A 21,871-nucleotide genomic window follows, 5' to 3' on the forward strand; every position below is an offset into this window, starting at 1 on the left:
TAGCTACGGGATCCTGGTCAGCCTCAACCACCTCCTGCTAACAAAACAAAACCAAGGCGTCAAAGAAACATGAAGAATTCATATCAAGTGAGAGAGGGTCATTAAAATTCACAGAGTGCAAAGAGCAAGTACAGGTACAATCTTATACCACACACTCACATGGGGTTCTAATGGAAATCAGCAATTCCAAAGTGCAACAAAAGCAGCTTCTTACTTACCTCTTTGGTCGCCGGACAAAGTTGGACAATGGACTCCTCTTCTTCTGTTGGGCGCCCGTGGTCCTCCCGCGTCGTCCTTCGTCGAAGGCCCTGAAAATATACAACTGAGAGAAGATTAGTAAAACGTCAAAACAATGAAACGAAATCAAAGAAAATTCGCGGATTCTTAAGAATTTCATGAAAAATTAGATGAAAAATCAGTTAGCAAATGAAGACAGTTAGATGAGGAAAGGGGAAAAGGGGGCGAAGTAGGGGGAGGCGGATGGTTAGATTTGTTAGAATAGGGAGGGGATAGGAGATAGAAGAACAGACAGAAAGGAATAAATCCAAAAAAAAAAAACTTCTCTATTAGGCTTCCTGGTCGCGGAATTGGTTCCTCGCGCTGTTCTTCTGATGGGCCCTGTGGGTCTGTATCCTGTCAATTAGAAATCAACAGGTCAAGACCTGATACGGTCAACATCAATTGGCATGGTCATGAAAAAGTGCAAGAAGTAGAATCTCAACCTTACCACATCTTCCAGTGGTGACTGCAGTTAAATGGGATCTCCTAGCTACGGGATCCTGGTCAGCCTCAACCACCTCCTGCTAACAAAACAAAACCAAGGCGTCAAAGAAACATGAAGAATTCATATCAAGTGAGAGAGGGTCATTAAAATTCACAGAGTGCAAAGAGCAAGTACAGTTACAATCTTATACCACACACTCACATGGGGTTCTAATGGAAATCAGCAATTCCAAAGTGCAACAAAAGCAGCTTCTTACTTACCTCTTTGGTCGCCGGACAAAGTTGGACAATGGACTCCTCTTCTTCTGTTGGGCGCCCGTGGTCCTCCCGCGTCGTCCTTCGTCGAAGGCCCTGAAAATATACAACTGAGAGAAGATTAGTAAAACGTCAAAACAATGAAACGAAATCAAAGAAAATTCGCGGATTCTTAAGAATTTCATGAAAAATTAGATGAAAAATCACTTAGCAAATGAAGACAGTTAGATGAGGAAAGGGGAAAAGGGGGCGAAGTAGGGGGAGGCGGATGGTTAGATTTGTTAGAATAGGGAGGGGATAGGAGATAGAAGAACAGACAGAAAGGAATAAATCCAAAAAAAAAAACTTCTCTATTAGGCTTCCTGGTCGCGGAATTGGTTCCTCGCGCTGTTCTTCTGATGGGCCCTGTGGGTCTGTATCCTGTCAATTAGAAATCAACAGGTCAAGACCTGATACGGTCAACATCAATTGGCATGGTCATGAAAAAGTGCAAGAAGTAGAGTCTCAACCTTAGCGCATCTTCCAGTGGTGACTGCAGTTAAATGGGATCTCCTAGCTACGGGATCCTGGTCAGCCTCAACCACCTCCTGCTAACAAAACAAAACCAAGGCGTCAAAGAAACATGAAGAATTCATATCAAGTGAGAGAGGGTCATTAAAATTCACAGAGTGCAAAGAGCAAGTACAGTTACAATCTTATACCACACACTCACATGGGGTTCTAATGGAAATCAGCAATTCCAAAGTGCAACAAAAGCAGCTTCTTACTTACCTCTTTGGTCGCCGGACAAAGTTGGACAATGGACTCCTCTTCTTCTGTTGGGCGCCCGTGGTCCTCCCGCGTCGTCCTTCGTCGAAGGCCCTGAAAATATACAACTGAGAGAAGATTAGTAAAACGTCAAAACAATGAAACGAAATCAAAGAAAATTCGCGGATTCTTAAGAATTTCATGAAAAATTAGATGAAAAATCACTTAGCAAATGAAGACAGTTAGATGAGGAAAGGGGAAAAGGGGGCGAAGTAGGGGGAGGCGGATGGTTAGATTTGTTAGAATAGGGAGGGGATAGGAGATAGAAGAACAGACAGAAAGGAATAAATCCAAAAAAAAAAACTTCTCTATTAGGCTTCCTGGTCGCGGAATTGGTTCCTCGCGCTGTTCTTCTGATGGGCCCTGTGGGTCTGTATCCTGTCAATTAGAAATCAACAGGTCAAGACCTGATACGGTCAACATCAATTGGCATGGTCATGAAAAAGTGCAAGAAGTAGAGTCTCAACCTTACCACATCTTCCAGTGGTGACTGCAGTTAAATGGGATCTCCTAGCTACGGGATCCTGGTCAGCCTCAACCACCTCCTGCTAACAAAACAAAACCAAGGCGTCAAAGAAACATGAAGAATTCATATCAAGTGAGAGAGGGTCATTAAAATTCACAGAGTGCAAAGAGCAAGTACAGTTACAATCTTATACCACACACTCACATGGGGTTCTAATGGAAATCAGCAATTCCAAAGTGCAACAAAAGCAGCTTCTTACTTACCTCTTTGGTCGCCGGACAAAGTTGGACAATGGACTCCTCTTCTTCTGTTGGGCGCCCGTGGTCCTCCCGCGTCGTCCTTCGTCGAAGGCCCTGAAAATATACAACTGAGAGAAGATTAGTAAAACGTCAAAACAATGAAACGAAATCAAAGAAAATTCGCGGATTCTTAAGAATTTCATGAAAAATTAGATGAAAAATCACTTAGCAAATGAAGACAGTTAGATGAGGAAAGGGGAAAAGGGGGCGAAGTAGGGGGAGGCGGATGGTTAGATTTGTTAGAATAGGGAGGGGATAGGAGATAGAAGAACAGACAGAAAGGAATAAATCCAAAAAAAAAACTTCTCTATTAGGCTTCCTGGTCGCGGAATTGGTTCCTCGCGCTGTTCTTCTGATGGGCCCTGTGGGTCTGTATCCTGTCAATTAGAAATCAACAGGTCAAGACCTGATACGGTCAACATCAATTGGCATGGTCATGAAAAAGTGCAAGAAGTAGAGTCTCAACCTTAGCGCATCTTCCAGTGGTGACTGCAGTTAAATGGGATCTCCTAGCTACGGGATCCTGGTCAGCCTCAACCACCTCCTGCTAACAAAACAAAACCAAGGCGTCAAAGAAACATGAAGAATTCATATCAAGTGAGAGAGGGTCATTAAAATTCACAGAGTGCAAAGAGCAAGTACAGTTACAATCTTATACCACACACTCACATGGGGTTCTAATGGAAATCAGCAATTCCAAAGTGCAACAAAAGCAGCTTCTTACTTACCTCTTTGGTCGCCGGACAAAGTTGGACAATGGACTCCTCTTCTTCTGTTGGGCGCCCGTGGTCCTCCCGCGTCGTCCTTCGTCGAAGGCCCTGAAAATATACAACTGAGAGAAGATTAGTAAAACGTCAAAACAATGAAACGAAATCAAAGAAAATTCGCGGATTCTTAAGAATTTCATGAAAAATTAGATGAAAAATCACTTAGCAAATGAAGACAGTTAGATGAGGAAAGGGGAAAAGGGGGAGAAGTAGGGGGAGGCGGATGGTTAGATTTGTTAGAATAGGGAGGGGATAGGAGATAGAAGAACAGACAGAAAGGAATAAATCCAAAAAAAAAACTTCTCTATTAGGCTTCCTGGTCGCGGAATTGGTTCCTCGCGCTGTTCTTCTGATGGGCCCTGTGGGTCTGTATCCTGTCAATTAGAAATCAACAGGTCAAGACCTGATACGGTCAACATCAATTGGCATGGTCATGAAAAAGTGCAAGAAGTAGAGTCTCAACCTTACCGCATCTTCCAGTGGTGACTGCAGTTAAATGGGATCTCCTAGCTACGGGATCCTGGTCAGCCTCAACCACCTCCTGCTAACAAAACAAAACCAAGGCGTCAAAGAAACATGAAGAATTCATATCAAGTGAGAGAGGGTCATTAAAATTCACAGAGTGCAAAGAGCAAGTACAGTTACAATCTTATACCACACACTCACATGGGGTTCTAATGGAAATCAGCAATTCCAAAGTGCAACAAAAGCAGCTTCTTACTTACCTCTTTGGTCGCCGGACAAAGTTGGACAATGGACTCCTCTTCTTCTGTTGGGCGCCCGTGGTCCTCCCGCGTCGTCCTTCGTCGAAGGCCCTGAAAATATACAACTGAGAGAAGATTAGTAAAACGTCAAAACAATGAAACGAAATCAAAGAAAATTCGCGGATTCTTAAGAATTTCATGAAAAATTAGATGAAAAATCACTTAGCAAATGAAGACAGTTAGATGAGGAAAGGGGAAAAGGGGGCGAAGTAGGGGGAGGCGGATGGTTAGATTTGTTAGAATAGGGAGGGGATAGGAGATAGAAGAACAGACAGAAAGGAATAAATCCAAAAAAAAAACTTCTCTATTAGGCTTCCTGGTCGCGGAATTGGTTCCTCGCGCTGTTCTTCTGATGGGCCCTGTGGGTCTGTATCCTGTCAATTAGAAATCAACAGGTCAAGACCTGATACGGTCAACATCAATTGGCATGGTCATGAAAAAGTGCAAGAAGTAGAGTCTCAACCTTAGCGCATCTTCCAGTGGTGACTGCAGTTAAATGGGATCTCCTAGCTACGGGATCCTGGTCAGCCTCAACCACCTCCTGCTAACAAAACAAAACCAATGCGTCAAAGAAACATGAAGAATTCATATCAAGTGAGAGAGGGTCATTAAAATTCACAGAGTGCAAAGAGCAAGTACAGTTACAATCTTATACCACACACTCACATGGGGTTCTAATGGAAATCAGCAATTCCAAAGTGCAACAAAAGCAGCTTCTTACTTACCTCTTTGGTCGCCGGACAAAGTTGGACAATGGACTCCTCTTCTTCTGTTGGGCGCCCGTGGTCCTCCCGCGTCGTCCTTCGTCGAAGGCCCTGAAAATATACAACTGAGAGAAGATTAGTAAAACGTCAAAACAATGAAACGAAATCAAAGAAAATTCGCGGATTCTTAAGAATTTCATGAAAAATTAGATGAAAAATCACTTAGCAAATGAAGACAGTTAGATGAGGAAAGGGGAAAAGGGGGCGAAGTAGGGGGAGGCGGATGGTTAGATTTGTTAGAATAGGGAGGGGATAGGAGATAGAAGAACAGACAGAAAGGAATAAATCCAAAAAAAAAAAAACTTCTCTATTAGGCTTCCTGGTCGCGGAATTGGTTCCTCGCGCTGTTCTTCTGATGGGCCCTGTGGGTCTGTATCCTGTCAATTAGAAATCAACAGGTCAAGACCTGATACGGTCAACATCAATTGGCATGGTCATGAAAAAGTGCAAGAAGTAGAGTCTCAACCTTACCGCATCTTCCAGTGGTGACTGCAGTTAAATGGGATCTCCTAGCTACGGGATCCTGGTCAGCCTCAACCACCTCCTGCTAACAAAACAAAACCAAGGCGTCAAAGAAACATGGAGAATTCATATCAAGTGAGAGAGGGTCATTAAAATTCACAGAGTGCAAAGAGCAAGTACAGTTACAATCTTATACCACACACTCACATGGGGTTCTAATTTAAATCAGCAATTCCAAAGTGCAACAAAAGCAGCTTCTTACTTACCTCTTTGGTCGCCGGACAAAGTTGGACAATGGACTCCTCTTCTTCTGTTGGGCGCCCGTGGTCCTCCCGCGTCGTCCTTCGTCGAAGGCCCTGAAAATATACAACTGAGAGAAGATTAGTAAAACGTCAAAACAATGAAACGAAATCAAAGAAAATTCGCGGATTCTTAAGAATTTCATGAAAAATTAGATGAAAAATCAGTTAGCAAATGAAGACAGTTAGATGAGGAAAGGGGAAAAGGGGGCGAAGTAGGGGGAGGCGGATGGTTAGATTTGTTAGAATAGGGAGGGGATAGGAGATAGAAGAACAGACAGAAAGGAATAAATCCAAAAAAAAAAACTTCTCTATTAGGCTTCCTGGTCGCGGAATTGGTTCCTTGCGCTGTTCTTCTGATGGGCCCTGTGGGTCTGTATCCTGTCAATTAGAAATCAACAGGTCAAGACCTGATACGGTCAACATCAATTGGCATGGTCATGAAAAAGTGCAAGAAGTAGAGTCTCAACCTTACCGCATCTTCCAGTGGTGACTGCAGTTAAATGGGATCTCCTAGCTACGGGATCCTGGTCAGCCTCAACCACCTCCTGCTAACAAAACAAAACCAATGCGTCAAAGAAACATGAAGAATTCATATCAAGTGAGAGAGGGTCATTGAAATTCACAGAGTGCAAAGAGCAAGTACAGTTACAATCTTATACCACACACTCACATGGGGTTCTAATGGAAATCAGCAATTCCAAAGTGCAACAAAAGCAGCTTCTTACTTACCTCTTTGGTCGCCGGACAAAGTTGGACAATGGACTCCTCTTCTTCTGTTGGGCGCCCGTGGTCCTCCCGCGTCGTCCTTCGTCGAAGGCCCTGAAAATATACAACTGAGAGAAGATAAGTAAAACGTCAAAACAATGAAACGAAATCAAAGAAAATTCGCGGATTCTTAAGAATTTCATGAAAAATTAGATGAAAAATCAGTTAGCAAATGAAGACAGTTAGATGAGGAAAGGGGAAAAGGGGGCGAAGTGAGGGGAAGCGGATGGTTAGATTTGTTAGAATAGGGAGGGGATAGGAGATAGAAGAACAGACAGAAAGGAATAAATCAAAAAAAAACTTCTCTATTAGGCTTCCTGGTCGCGGAATTGGTTCCTCGCGCTGTTTTTCTGATGGGCCCTGTGGGTCTGTATCCTGTCAATTAGAAATCAACAGGTCAAGACCTGATACTGTCAACATCTGAATATTTTTATATTTGTGTAACCATGGCAACACAATTTAACGAAATCTTTAACCGATATTTAGAATTATTTATCTCAATATAATCTACTCGTGTTCCAAGTTTTTCTGGAACCAACTCTAAACTGTGTTTGGGGTAGCATTTTGAACTAGAAATATGTTCATAGGACATGAGTGTATGATGTTTGATGAGAACATCTTTAATAGTTTCTTAAAGTTGAAAATGAAATCTAAAAAAATTGGGTATAGATGATAAATTCTTACCAAATTATGCATAAGTTAAACTTACATAAAAATATCTTAAACGGTTTCTTTAAAACTTAGCAAAGTGCAAATTTAAGAGATGTGAGGTCAAGGTCACAGGAAAGGTCAAAGTCAACAGTTTTTATACAGATGAAAAGCTCTCACTAATACGTATCAGCATATTAAGTTTGATTTAAAAAAATCTTGAATAGTTTATTTTTAAACTGAGCTAAACACTAATTTAAGAAAAGTGAGGTCGAGGTTAAAAGAAACCTCAAGGTTAAAAAATGTTGAAGCAGTTGAAAAGCTTACATCAGTATGTATTAGCATATGAAGTTTAATAACACTCTCATGAATTTTTTTCTTTAAAACTAAGGTAAACAGAAATTTAAAAAAAAAGTGCTAGTTCACTACAATACAGTATGCAAGTTCACTACTATACAGTATGCTAGTTCACTACTATACAGTATGCTAGTTTACTACTATACAATATACTTATTTATTACTATACAATATGCTAGTTTACTACTTTAGAGTATTCTAGATTACTACTATACAGTATGCTAGTTTTATTGCAAAACAGTATGCTGGCTGACTACTATACAGTATGCTAGTTTACTACTATACAATATTGTATAGTAGTAAATCAGCATAGTGTATGAAACAAGCGCCTGTGTCTTAAACCAGTAAAGCCAAACTTTAAAAACTTTTTTAATATGTTGCTGGGGGGGGGGGGGGCTTAGTTTCTTACTTTATCTTTACTATAAAGATCTGCAATCTTTATAGCAATTACTACTAGTCACTGCATGATATGACTGTTAGCTTAACTTTATCGTTAAACCCACGAGCAAAGCAGTTACTATTTACTTTTCATTTCACATGCAAAAACAACATTTTTCTTACATAAACTTTTACATAAAAATACATATTGTTCCTCTTTATGATTTTTTTTATCTTGAAATCTGCAAAATCAGTGATATACCTGGCAAAGGACTTTCGCCATTTTATGCAGAATTTTTTCACAGTACAGGAAATGTTTGCAAATGCGCTTTTTAGCAGTGACTTTTTTTGACTAAATCAATTGTTACTCAAAATAATAATTTTGTTTTTACTTTCTTGAACGAATATATATTGGATGTAATAATTTACGCACAGTAATCAATTAATTATGGAGATACGATACATTCTAAATAAAATATGTTTACTTTACTTTTATTTAATGGCAACTGCAAAATTCACTGAACAACAACGCTGCACACGAGTGACCTCGTGATTTAGATTCAAGGGTTGTCACCTTGATCTAAAAGGGTGTAGTACACACGGTAAAGCAAGAACTCAGTTCCATAACTTATAAGGCAAGCCTTACCGTGTGTAAAACTATCTATTGGAAGATCAAAATGTATACCCTTAACTACAGTGGCTTGGTTTCAGGATGGTGTATTTTGTGTTTTTCTATGTCTGTCTAAATACTGAAATTAGCATTTTTTTAAACTATCATATTTCTGTATATAAAAAGACTCAAGGTTTGCAACTCGTCACCTTGGATTCCGGGGGGGGGGGGGGGGGAGGTGCCTTGGTTCACACTTGATTGTATTCAATACCTACAAGTTTCCTACCCGGTTTCGGGTGAGGTCTAGCTTCCAAAATGATTGAAAAAAATTGATTGGTGCAGATTTTCACCTGCCGTATACAACATGCAGTAAACCAAAACGTCCTCGATACCTAAGACTGAAATTGAAAGCAACGGAAGTGATAATTTCTAACTATGTAATATTTAGGGGCCTCCCGGAATTGCACGGAAAGTCGAGAGAGAAAAATTTGGCGCGGTTTCTGATCTCTCTGGCCACTGGTACGATTGTTCGTTTAACTTTACCGTTAAACCTACTATCAAGTCCCTGTCATTCTTTAAAAACTTTTCACATGAATAAACAACAGTTTATAAAAACTTACCAAAAAAAGGATTTTCTCCTCCTGTTGAGTAATTCTTATCCTGAGATCTTCAGAATTAGTGAAATGTCTGGAAAAGGACTACCTGTCATATTATGAACATAATGTTCACAGTACCGGAAGTGTTTACAATTAAATTCGCTCATTTTTGATACTCTGATTAAAAAGGTAATCAAATCTAAAGTCAATATTTTGAACTGATTGGTCAATTGTCAGGTCTGGTATAATAACTAGATTTAGCTACGTAGCTTTATTTACCTACCTGAAGTAGCTTTTTTCAGCTACTAAATCATTTTCCCCTTAAATTAGCATTTTTTCAGGATGTACAGGAAATCGCACTTTGATGCAATGATGATTTTCAACTTTGAACTGATCTAAAAACAATTCATGAAAAATCACTCTTGAAAATGTGTCTCTTTCAGCGCAATTGCAATCAAAGTTCTTAAAATTTGGGGCCTATATACAGCAGTTAATTTGTGACCAAACAGTTACTTGTTGAATAAAACAACAATGAAGATCTGTTCTGGTTAACATGATAATTGATTGGAATAAGTAGCATAATGTGGTTAATCATAATTATCCATGCCTCAGCGCACACAAGGTGGTGCAGTTACTCAAACAATGGCAATACATCTTTTACTTAAAAGTTTTCAAAAACAGCAATGTTTAAACTATCTTTGCCTATGATTACTTTTTTTTAAATCCTAGTATAAATAGTAGTTATTTACTTGCAATTTTTTGTCTATTTTATATAAAAAGCAAAATTGTGAAAAGTTGCATTGAAATAGCTAAATAAAGCTACGGTGGTAATTCAAGCTACGTAGCTAAATTCAGTGATTGTACCAGACCTGATTGTAACGCAAAAAATATTTTCTTTGTTTCATTGTGATTTTTCAAGGATTGAGATCATTCGGTCGCGAGAGAGAGGGGAGAGGGGTGGGTGGGTATTTACTCAAACTGAACCATAAATCAACTAAAAATGTAACCTAAAAACATGAAAAATCTTGGAAAATCACAATATTAAACTATTTAATTATGGTGATAATCTGATATATAGTTCATTCCTTACTTAATCGATCTGTACTACACCTTGCTCTCACGTGTAAGTAAATTTCCACTGGCCACTGTTATGATTGTTCGTATAACTTTACCGTTAAACCCACTAGAAAACTGAACATTCCTTGTTGGAATATATTTCACATCGTAAATACTCACAAGAAGCCCATTTTTCCTCTTTATGAGTATAATTCTACCTTGCAATCTTCAGAATAACTAATGAGTGAAATACATGGAAGAGGACGGCCAGTCATATTACAGAGTTAGAATACTGTTCACGGATCCGGAAGTGCGTAATAATGTGCTTTTTTGCACCGATAAAATCAGATCTTCAGTATTATAAACTGACGAGTCGATCGTAACTCAACATAATAAGAATGTATAACATTTTTCTTTATCTGGAATTTTATACTTTTAAAATTGATGATGATAATTAATGAGAGAGAGAGAGGGGGGAGGGATATTTAATTTTGTGATGATTCTGGTTAAATTGAGAGAGACGGGGTTACATATGTATACGATTTGGTTGAAATCCTAGATTTAATCTTAAATATGTATTATATAAAATAATAATATTTGTTATAACTTTGAATGCTCAAAGTCCCTTCAACCCTAAAGACAATTAAAAAATTCCCGATTTCCCGAGAAACAAGTATTAGAATTCTCTGGGTCTGACCTCTAATTATTTTTTTTTTCATATAAACAGAATCTGAATTATATGAACGAAGGGCACAATCAACAATATCCAGTAAGCACAGCTGAACGCCTCTAACCATAATTTTTTCATACTTACTTTTGAACTGCAATTTACCAGTACTATCGCAAGTTTCAGTGTTTTAATGTATAATTATCTAACTAAATCTTTGAAGCAAAATTACACCCAAAATCCAAGTTCAAGTTCAATTTATTCACCCAAACAAAATATTGGTACATGGGTTACATTAATAACATATAAACATTATATGCAAACTCGTCATACAATACAAAATCATGACAGAAGATTGAAAACAAATAAATAAAAGAGGGGAAAATATATCAAGGAGGACGGACAGCAACATAAATTTTTAGGATAAACATACATAGTTTTTTTCGTTATGAGTAGACATTAGTTCCATAATTTTATAACATTAATCTGATGCCCCTCCTGTTACAGCCATAATAATCTCAAGACAACCAGATACATGTAATTAATGTGTCAATTACAAAATCGATAGCTTTGTACTATGGTTGCGCTTTCCCCGTGCTCTACATGCCTTCTCGTCTTGGCCACCTAGACCCCCCTCCTCCTTCTGCCTTAAATTGAGCTGTCCATAATTTCTGCAGCTTTCTGTCGTTGCCCTAGTCTTTTTTTCTCAGAGTACTTTACATATTTTTGTGACTTTTACATTTCTGTTCTCATCTAGAGTCATGCTTTTTTTACTTATAAAAACGATATTAAAAAATTGTTAATGTATGGTGATTTTTAAAACTGTCTTTCCCTCTCTCTCTCTCATTATAATCTGAAGACTGAAATTCTTTAAAATAATCTGAAGAGAGAGAGAGAGAGAGAGAGAGCACATTGTATTGGAGTAGACTTTCTAATTCAAAACTTGTAGATGCAATTTTAACCGGCCTAATAAACTGCAAGTAAAATTTCCCTGAAACTGCGATGAATGGAATCTGTATTTTTATCAGAGGAATGAAAAGTCTTTTCCTAAGAAGAAGAAGCATCAAATTTGTTCATATGTACAAGTTGTCCAAGCAAATATCCAGTTCGTTTGAACAATTCCGAACAAAATTTAATCTACTTTCTTCCATCGTTACAAGTATATATATTTAATTCGTCGAAAAGAAGGAAGAACTTTGTACACACACATAATTATATATTTTCCGTCCGAACGAACGACCAAACCTGTCGGAACAATTACAGGTATCTCATTCATTAGGGAAGATATCTAAATCGATCTGATTTTTTTCTGAGCTCCAACGACACCGTACTAACGCGAAGTGAAACTTTAGGCGTTATAACGCCAATAAAGCCGTAACGCCTTAAAAAAAAACACCTTATTACACCTTTTAAAAAGACGTTATAATAAAGGAATGAATTAAGCTATCAAATTCATTCCTTACAATTTAATTTTCATTCATTTAGAGTAAGAAAAAAGATGATTGCTCTTAAAAAACTACTTCAAAACGTACAACATTTAAATGTAACGTCAGGCGGATCGATACGTTTTTGATGCAAGTCATTGTGACGTAGGCAACCCAATTTATACAATATAAAGTAATTTTTTTTATCCAATCAAATACCGCGTTATAACCAGAATTAAATTATCATGAAGTGAAAAGGTTTTATTTTATAACAATATGTGCAACTCAAGTCTCGAGAGTCAAAATTACGGCCCCCGGAGTGGGCTAAGTTAGTCATGTATTGAAAAATAAAAGGCGTAATTCGTCTTTTGAAAAGGTGTCATTATATTGCCTTTTTAAAAATCGTAATACCGCTATTTGAAAAGGCGTATATTTCGAAAAGGCGTAACAATGACTTTTTGAGAAGGCGTAATAACGCCTTTTGAGAAGGCGTAGTAAAGCCCTTTTGAAAGGCGTAATATTTAACGCCCTTTGAGAAGCGTTATAACGTATTATTACGCTTTGATATTACGCCTTTTCATTTAAAACGCCTTTCAAATCTTTTTTGTAATAAGAAAAATCATGCGCGGATCTAGAGGGGGTTCAGGGGGTCCGGAACCTCCCACCCTGGAATTTGCAGAGTTATTTAAAGTATATACCGAAGCTGAAGTAAATAAAAATGAATTTGGACTAGTTAGAACAATCTAACTGTGTCTTGGGACAAGCCCTCACCACACAAATCGTAGGACCGTTGTCCGTAGGACAATATCATTTTAACGAAAGAACGTTCCAACTTTGGACCCCCCCCCCCCTCCAGAAACGTGGATCCCACTAGATATCACCATCACGAAATAGGTGTTTTTCACGTTTGGGAAGTGGATTTTCCTCTTTTTTTTATTGCTTGTCAAGAAATTTTTGGATTAGAATTTTTTTTGGACTGGGATGCCCCCCTCCCCGGAAAAAAATCCTGGATCCGCGCCTGGTAAGTCTAGAACACACGTGCTTACTTTCGACCAACCCTGTACATTTTCTACTATTGAAAACATGGAGGTCACAGGAGCTACACAGATACCCGCCATCTCGGAACTTGCCGCGAAGGCACAGAAGGCTTTCGTTGACAAATTTGGATGTGAGCCCCAGTGTGCGGCTTATGCCCCGGGGAGGGTCAACCTTATTGGGGAACACACCGACTACAACGAGGGATTTGTATTCCCCATGGTTTGTGTATCATTTCATCATCATCACACATGACGCGTCATATCTGAAAGGATAATTTTAGTATTTCAAATATGTCGTCACTTCTTTTTATCACGAAAGGCAGGATTTTTTTTTCATCTGTTTTCATGGCATGAAACATAGATTACGATGTTTACACGTGCACACAAAAACTTCATCGACGTTGCTCTGTTCATATAGATGTAATCATATGTATTATTCTACAAAAAGTATATATTATATAAATTTATGAGTTCTTTTGTATAAAACTTAAATTACTGGTTTCTAAGAACAATTTATGTAATGGGAACTGGTACCATTGATACCAATTAAAACATGAAACGAGTGAAACCGGCAGTATTTTCTTTTACTTTCATTGGTTGGATTTGTCACACCTCTACATTCTACAGATTTTATCAAAAGTAGTATACACACTTGATGGAGAATTTATCTTGCATGAATTGTCATTTCAGGCACTTCCACAAGTAACTGTTTTAGTTGGAAGAAAGTCAGAAGGAAACCTCTGTCGTGTCCTTACTCTTGCCGACTCTGTTGATGCCCCCAACTATGTAGAATTCCCTGTTCCCTCAGCTGAGACCCCCTTAAAACCTGGCACACCAAAGTGGGCAAACTATGTCAAAGGGGTTGTGGCAAACTACAAAGGTTTGATACTTAATATTGTACTAAAGATCAAAATTTTAAAAATTATGTGTTTTGTGATATGTATTTAATGGTAACCATGGTAACAACTATAAAATGGACATGTTTGAACAGTCTTACTTACAAAAAAATAAAATCAACGGAATTTTTAAGGTAACCATAGTCACTCTGGTGATATGTTGCTATCCATTTACTCTTTATGGGCTATAAAATCTGAATTTTTGGCATTGTTTGTTAAAATACATGATAAAAACCCATACCCACATTTCAGGGAAGACAAAAATAGTCCTCCTACTGAAAGAGAGGAAATCTTTTTTCAGGAACTGTTGTTCCATTTGATGCGGTTGTGATCTCCTCAGTTCCTCTCGGAGGGGGAGTGTCTAGCTCCGCCTCCTTAGAAGTAGCTACCTATACATTTCTGGACGTCCTCACTAATAGTGGATCAGACATTTCTAAGAAAGACAAGGCACTTGCTTGTCAGAAAGCAGAACATGAGTTTGCTGGGATGCCCTGTGGAATTATGGACCAATTCATCTCTGTCATGGGACAAGAAGGTCATGCTCTTCTTATAGATTGCAGGTAAAGATGGGAGCTTTTAGTAGTTCATTATAAGGATTCTTCTGTTGATATTATTGTCAGTCTTAGATAAATGGAAATGTAATTCAGATTCTCAACTCACATTGTCTAGTGCATTTCTGCTAAACTTTTAAGTGAATCAGAGTGAGATTTTTTTAATTATACCATTTAATCATTTGAAAATTAAGGTTGTTGTAAGGCTCTGTCTAAATTTTTTTTTTTAAATTATGTAAAAAAAAAATCTTTTTGGATATAATTGGTCATGTCATATAGATGTGCCAAAAGTAGCTTGAAGATATTTGTGCCTCACTGATCTTGTATCTTTGTAGCAGAGACAGGTTTTGTCCCCACTCAGCCTTGGGTTAACTCCTTTGCTCAATCTGTAGAGCACTGGACTGGCATGTCAAAGGTCTAGGGTTCAATCACAACTAGAGGCAAAACCTATCTCTGTTACATTTTTAATGTTTACACAATAGTTTTTGCAAAGGTAATGTGTCTGCTTTTATTCATTCTTTTTTTTTTTTCATCAAAGATCAAGGGCATTGTAGCTGTAGTTTGTGATTTCTTCCTTCCCCGAAAAGCTATTAAACCATGTTCTAGAACCTTGAAGCAAGGTTATATCTCAAGGATAGAAACAAATTTGTATAGCTAAATGTTTTTACCAACCCATACCTCTGAAGCCACACATTAAAATTCCTTAAAGTAATCTCATCTATAGTAAAAAAAAAAAATAACTAGGAAGTAATTTTATTTTTGTATAGGTCAATGGAGGGCCAACTGGTTCCAATGAATGACCCAAATGTGGTTGTCTTGGTAACAAATTCAAATGTCAAGCATGAATTAACTGGTTCAGAATATCCCACAAGAAAGAAGCAATGTGAAGTGGCAGCCCAGCTGATGAACAAGAAAAGCCTTAGGGAGGCCACTATGAAGGATTTAGAAGGCATGAGAACGTATCTAGTTTACTATTTCAAATTGAATTTGAATCATTCTGTTTATACATGTATATCAAAGTTGGTTTTTCCAATGCTCTTTGAACAGCAATGATGGACTTTGAAATTTACCTTGTGTCACAAGACCTTTTAAAAAATTTTACTGAAATTTGAATGTTTAGCTTGATCTTGATAGAACTTTCAGAAAAGGTTCATTCTCCATTAAAGGCTATTTCATGGCCTAAAATGACTACTCTTCTTGCAAACTTTTGTTCTGTTTATATGTTTGAACAATTACCTGGTAATAGATTTTAACAAAACATTAATTTTTTTTTTTAGAAATGAAAAGTAAACTTGATGATGTGACATATAAGAGAGCGCGTCATGTGATAGGGGAGATAATTCGCACTGAAGAGGCAGCTAAGTGTTTGGAGCTCGGAGATTACACCAGATTTGGAAAACTCATGGTGGAGAGTCACAATGCACTGCGGTAAAATGCTCTGATTTTCATCCACAATTTCTCTATATCAAGTCATTTTGCTAACAAGAAAAATTCATAATTTTTTTGCACACAGCCACAAACTATTGTGCCCCCCCCCCCCCCCTTGGTATTTATAAAGGTCAGTTACACAGGAAGGAATATTGGTCTTAAGAAATATTTTACAAGGTGATTTTAACAGTTTGTCATTTAGTCATTTCACATATAAGCTTTTTTGAATGTAATTTATGTTTTCCCATTAATAGAGATGACTATGAGGTGTCTTGTCCAGAGCTAGATGAGCTGGTTTCAGCAGCCATGGAGGTAGATGGTGTGTATGGATCTAGAATGACGGGGGGTGGATTCGGGGGGTGCACTGTTACTCTACTGAAGAAGGAGGCAGTGGAGAAGGCTATTCAACATATACAGGTCAGTGAACGGAGATATGGGGAAGAGCAAAACCAGTTGTTTTCATACAGTTTCAGGGTATAATATCTGCTCAGTAATTTGATTGGTGTATTGAGGTAATGTTTCATATACTGAATAAATTATGTGTGGAAAATCACAAGATCGTGGTTTAAAGATCAAGGGCAGCATCACGTTTTAACGATGAATTATATTCGGGGGTGTATCTGGAGTTTGATTTCTTTTAAATGTTATTTTGTTTTTCTTCACTTTCTAAATGCTAAAGTCATGAGGAAGATCTACATAACTTATCTCAAAGGTGTACATGTAGGTCACTATGACAGATTGGAAATTGTGGTTGAAAGACAAAAGTGCCTGAAAATGATTAATATATATTATTCTCTCACAGCTATTGTTAAAAATAAAACAACATTTATATCAATTTAATGGTGAAAAGTTTAAGGTCAAGGTCACCTTTAGTAAGCAACTTCAGCATGATTCAGAGTCTAACTGGTTCTTAATGCGATCTGTCAAATTAAGTGTCCATTTATAGCCATGCTTGCTAACAATGTCTTAGTTTAATCACTGATAAATATCATGCCTGTTTCATTGTGGATGGCTTGCAAACAAATGTTTAATTCTTTGTGTAGTAAGAATTTGCACTGACCAATCTTTATTTACTAAAATGCAAGGAATGGGTTCTTATTAGTTTTTACTTTTGAGCATTGAAAACTAAAGTCAATTTATGCCTACAAGTACAGAAAGGTGTTTTTTGACAATCTTGTTTAATTTGAATTGATGAAGAATTTCTAATTCAAAAGAAATTTGAAAATTGAAGTTAGTGAATCAAAGAATCTTTGACAATGGTATTTAATTTGATTTTATGTACAACGTATTTAATTAAAAGAATATCTGATTCAAGAGAAATTTGAAAATTGAATTTAGTAAACAAGAGATAAGAGAAAAAGAATGAGATTGTCCTATGGGATTAATTATCCAGCTTGAGGCAGCAAGATTCAGAGCCTAAATTGTCCATAATGTTATCTGTCAAACTAAAGGTTAGCATACCAGTACAACTACTGTATATGTATTTCATGAAAGAAATTTCTTGTCTCACTTGTTATATGCATACATGTCTCATTAATTATATAGCCATGTACACATGTTCAGTTGAAATAGGGATTTTTTTTTCTGCTCCATATATATATATTTTGAATAGGTAACAGATATTTAATTAATTAACAACTCAAATTTTATTTGAAAATTTATTCACGTATAGGAACAATAATTTAATGTTAGTACTTGATAATATATCTAAGAAAATATATAATCCGAGTTTTTCTTCATTTATCATGATTTGCATGATTGTAATGCACTGCTATATTTAGTTGATGTGTAATCATTCTTGCAGGTGTTTTTATTGTGATAATTACTTGTAAGTGCTAAGCAGGTTACTTTATCATATTTATACTGCTCTGGTTATATGATTCAAGTGAACTGGGAATTGCCTTAATTTGGAATCTTCCTATATGTAATCTTGAGATTGTTTTACAAGTTAGACATTTTGCTTGATGTACCCATCTTTTTTTCCATTAATGGGAGTTGCGGGTTAGTTGCATTGATTGATTGTATGTTGTTTAACGTCCCATTCAAGAATTTTTCACTCATTTAGAGACGTCACCATATACCGGTGAAGGGCTTCAAATTTTGACCTTTAATCTGCACTCAGGGCCATTGAGCAGTGAGGGATCTTTATCGTGCCAATGCCTGCTGTGACACGGGGCCTCGGTTTTTAAGGTCTCATCCGAAGGACCCGCAACTCTCACTTCAAAGTGCCGAGCGTATGGCGAAGGAACAGTTGCTACCCATTTTTTTATTGACTTAGGTCAGTCGTGGCCGAGATTCAAACTCACGACCTTCCGATCACTGAGCGAGCGCTCTACCAGCTGAGCTACTGTGAACAATTAGTTGCAATGAAAGGAAAGATCTAGCAATTGCCAGGTGCCTGTAGGTTTTTGATTGTCATAATTTTCAGTTCCTTTTCCAAACAGATTCAATTTTTTTATATTTCACATGTGTATTCCTTGTGAGAAGATCTGTCTTTAGGTATCAATATATTTGACCTTGAAGTTTGACCTCCTTTTTCAAAATTTTACCAAACTATAACCTTGGCCATAACTTTTGAATGATTAGTGCTATGGCTTTTATATTTCACATGTGTATTCTATGTGACCAGACCTCTCTTTGCAACATTTTTGACCTGACTATGAGTTTGACCTACATTGGTAAAAACTTCAACATTATCTATAACTTTTGAACGGTTGGTGCTAGGGCTTTCATATTTCTCATATGTATTCCTTGTGACAAGACCTTTCCATTGGTACCAATATTATTTTACCTTATGACCATGACCTTGAAATATGGTCTTCTTTTGAAAAACTTAAACCTTTGCCATATTTTCTGAATGGTTGGTGCTAGGGCTTTCATATTTCACCCATATATTCCTTGTGACAAGACCTTTCTTTGAGTTCCACATTTTTGAATCATTGACCTTTGACCTACAGTACATTTGAAAAACTCAAACCTTGGCCTTGAGCTGCCATATGGGGGCATCAGTGTTTCACAAACAAATCTTGATTTGCTATATACTTATAGATAAAGAGCTGATTTTTGGTATGACTCTTGATATTGATGACTTACAGATCAAGACTGAGTTTTAACAAAAGCAATGGCCATTAGACTTTGATAATTTCTTATAATTGACAGTTTTAAGGGGTTTCTTTTGCTGTGCTTATAGATAATGAATTGATTTTTGACATGTCCCTTGATATTGATGACTTACAGATCAAGTTTGAATTTCATGTTGAATGACCCATTTTTAAAAAAAAATTATGGCCATTAGACTTTAAAAATTTCTAATTTACTGTTTTCAGGACTTTGTTTTTTGCTGTTCTTATAGTTAATGATCCTTGGTTTGTCTCTTTGTATTGATGACTTATCAATCAAATATGAGTTTTGTGATGATTGACCAATTTTTTAAAAAGTTATGACCCTTATACCGGTACTTTCAAAATTTCAAAATATTCACTGTTTTAGGACCTTTGTTGCAACTTTTAATAATTTAATATTAGTTGTAATGTGTCATTTGATTGGATAAAAAAAAATAGTTTATGTCATATAATCTGTGTTGCCATTGTCACAACTTACCTCAAAAACGTATCAATCCGCTTGACGTTGCATTTAAAACATGTACAATTTGAAGGAATTATTGAAGGAGAAATTGTCTTATTTTATACACTTAATGATGGAAAATTAAATTATGAGGAACGAATGTAATAGCTACCTAAGTTATACTTGTATTACCTGGGTTAGAACAGTTTAAACTTTTTTATAAACCACTTCACGGTTTATAAAGTGTGAACTGCCCCAAGTTATACAGTATAACTTGGGTAGCTATTAAATTCATTCCTTAAATGTAAGTGATCACCATTCCTTGCAGCTAAAGCATATTGTGGTATAGACAACTGATTCCAGAAAATAAAAGCAGCAGAATGTAATTTATTTTTGTGCCATTTTCACACTCTTGGACTTTCATATGTGTAAAACTTGCATGTCAGCGGGGGCATTCATGTCACCCTGACACATCTAGTGTAAAATTTCTTTTAATGTTATGAATCACAGGAAGATGTTTTATTATTTAAATCTCTGGAAAACAACTTATTGAATCAGATACCAGAGGCCTGTTCAACAGAGCGAACTTTCGCGAGCGCTTGCCTAAATTTCTGATTTTTCCAACAGAAATGTTCGCTCGCGAGTGTTTGCTCTGTTGAACAGGCCTCTGATCTTTACCAAATGATTAATTTGAAAGAAATTATGTCAGTATTATATGATGTAAAGTTGTTATTTATAATTTGCTTCTATCTGTGATCTTTTAGAAGCGCTACAGTCAGACGGCGACATTCTATGTGTGTCCTCCAGCATCAGGAGCCGGCCCCCTGGCCTTAGTTTGAGGTTGTTTATCGTTCGACTCTCCATCGGGAGATTCCTCAGTTCATCAACTTGAGCAGGAATTATTTATTTTTACAGAAAATTTGGGTGACATTGTTAATTTAGCCATTGTGTATTCATTTATACAACTTCTTGTGTTATTTCCTGAATCTCGTATGTGTAAATTTGTAGGCTATATTTATGTACATGTATTTTGATCTATATTCAAAAGTCAGGCATGATATATCCTGCAGTGACTTTATATCACAAGTAAAGATAAACATTGGATCAAAAATATTCAAACATTCTAATTTTCATTGAAATAAGTACCGGTAATTTTTATTGTACCTGTGTGTACACATATATTTTTATTTTTATTTACAAATTCTTACTCAGGTTAAAGAAATTTATGTACTGGTAACTTAATGTTATAAAATGTAGTGGTTTTTCTGCATATTGGACTTCCACACAATATGTTTGTCTTTCATCTTATTGTTAAAAATGTTCCTAATGTTAAGAATCTCTTAATTAATGTATACATTTTAGAATGTGTTACTTTACATTTTATAGAAACCTAGATTGTATTTGAGGGATCCTGTTTTTGGCTGAACAATAAAATCATGCAAAATATGTGAGGTTGTGTGAATTGATGACAAGAAATGAAAAGGGAAGAGTACATGCTATGAGGACAGTAAAATAACTATGAAATTATTATAAGCTTGCCTGGGGGGCTAACCCCCTTCCCTCCATCTGTACATGAGGTCCGACATTTATAAACAAATATGATGTCATACCCTAATACATACTGTGAAATGCAAGTAAATACAATAAGTTGAATCCACATTTTTAGGTCACCTGAGTCACTCAGGTGACCCATTGCTATCTGTTTTCGTCCGTCGTGTGTTAACATTTGAACATTTTCAGCTTCTTCTCTGAAACCGCTCAACCAATTTCAACCAATTTTGGCATATGGCAGATATGGGTGAAGGGAAACAAAATTTGTGAATTTCATGGTCCCTGCCCCCCTGGGGCGTGAGGGGTGGGGCCAAAACCACTAAAATTAGTGCAATCTTCAAAAATCTTCTTCTTTACTCCTGGACATCAACCAGTCAAACTGTTGGCATGATTGTAATAAGCAATGAGCCCTCTACCAAAATTGTGAAATTCATGGCCCCAGGGACAGGGGTTCTGGTGCTAGGGTGGGGCTCTGTTGAATATATAGTGAAAATATATTATTTCTTAAAAAACTTCTCTGCTCCTGGGTATTAAGCCAATGAACTATGTACATAGTTATGATGAGGAAGGATGCCTCTTCCAAAATTGTGAATTTCATGGCCCCTGGGTTGGGGTTCTGGTGTTAGGGTGGGGCTCTAATGATTATATAGTAAAAATGAATTAATTTGAAAATCTTCTCTGCTCCTGGGTAATAAGCTGATAAACTATGTACATAGTAATGATGAGAAAGGGTG

General features: G+C 36.9%; 1 protein-coding gene across 1 annotated transcript; it reads left to right on the forward strand.

Moving 5' to 3' along the window:
• Positions 1-13,161: 13,161 nt before the first annotated feature.
• Positions 13,162-21,034, forward strand: LOC133190891 (galactokinase-like). The gene is made up of 7 exons (XM_061326572.1): positions 13,162-13,367; positions 13,838-14,027; positions 14,345-14,603; positions 15,362-15,543; positions 15,872-16,022; positions 16,277-16,439; positions 20,351-21,034. The coding sequence occupies exons 1-7, from the start codon at positions 13,194-13,196 to the stop codon at positions 20,423-20,425; spliced, it is 1,194 nt and encodes a 397-aa protein (XP_061182556.1). The 5' UTR covers positions 13,162-13,193; the 3' UTR covers positions 20,426-21,034.
• Positions 21,035-21,871: the final 837 nt, after the last annotated feature.

Source organism: Saccostrea echinata, unplaced genomic scaffold (genome assembly GCF_033153115.1).
Source record: "Saccostrea echinata isolate AGI-Se365-2 ecotype Australia unplaced genomic scaffold, CSIRO_AGI_Sech_v1 ptg000022l, whole genome shotgun sequence".
Classification (NCBI taxonomy): domain Eukaryota; kingdom Metazoa; phylum Mollusca; class Bivalvia; order Ostreida; family Ostreidae; genus Saccostrea; species Saccostrea echinata.

Bases quoted from the DNA above. Each gene is read 5' to 3' on its own strand.
- LOC133190891 (XM_061326572.1), top strand. From the start codon at position 13,194: ATGGAGGTCACAGGAGCTACACAGATACCCGCCATCTCGGAACTTGCC. The intron at 13,368-13,837 runs GTTTGTGTATCA...TTGTCATTTCAG, and splicing joins AGGGATTTGTATTCCCCATG to GCACTTCCACAAGTAACTGT. The intron at 14,028-14,344 runs GTTTGATACTTA...ATCTTTTTTCAG, and splicing joins GGTTGTGGCAAACTACAAAG to GAACTGTTGTTCCATTTGAT.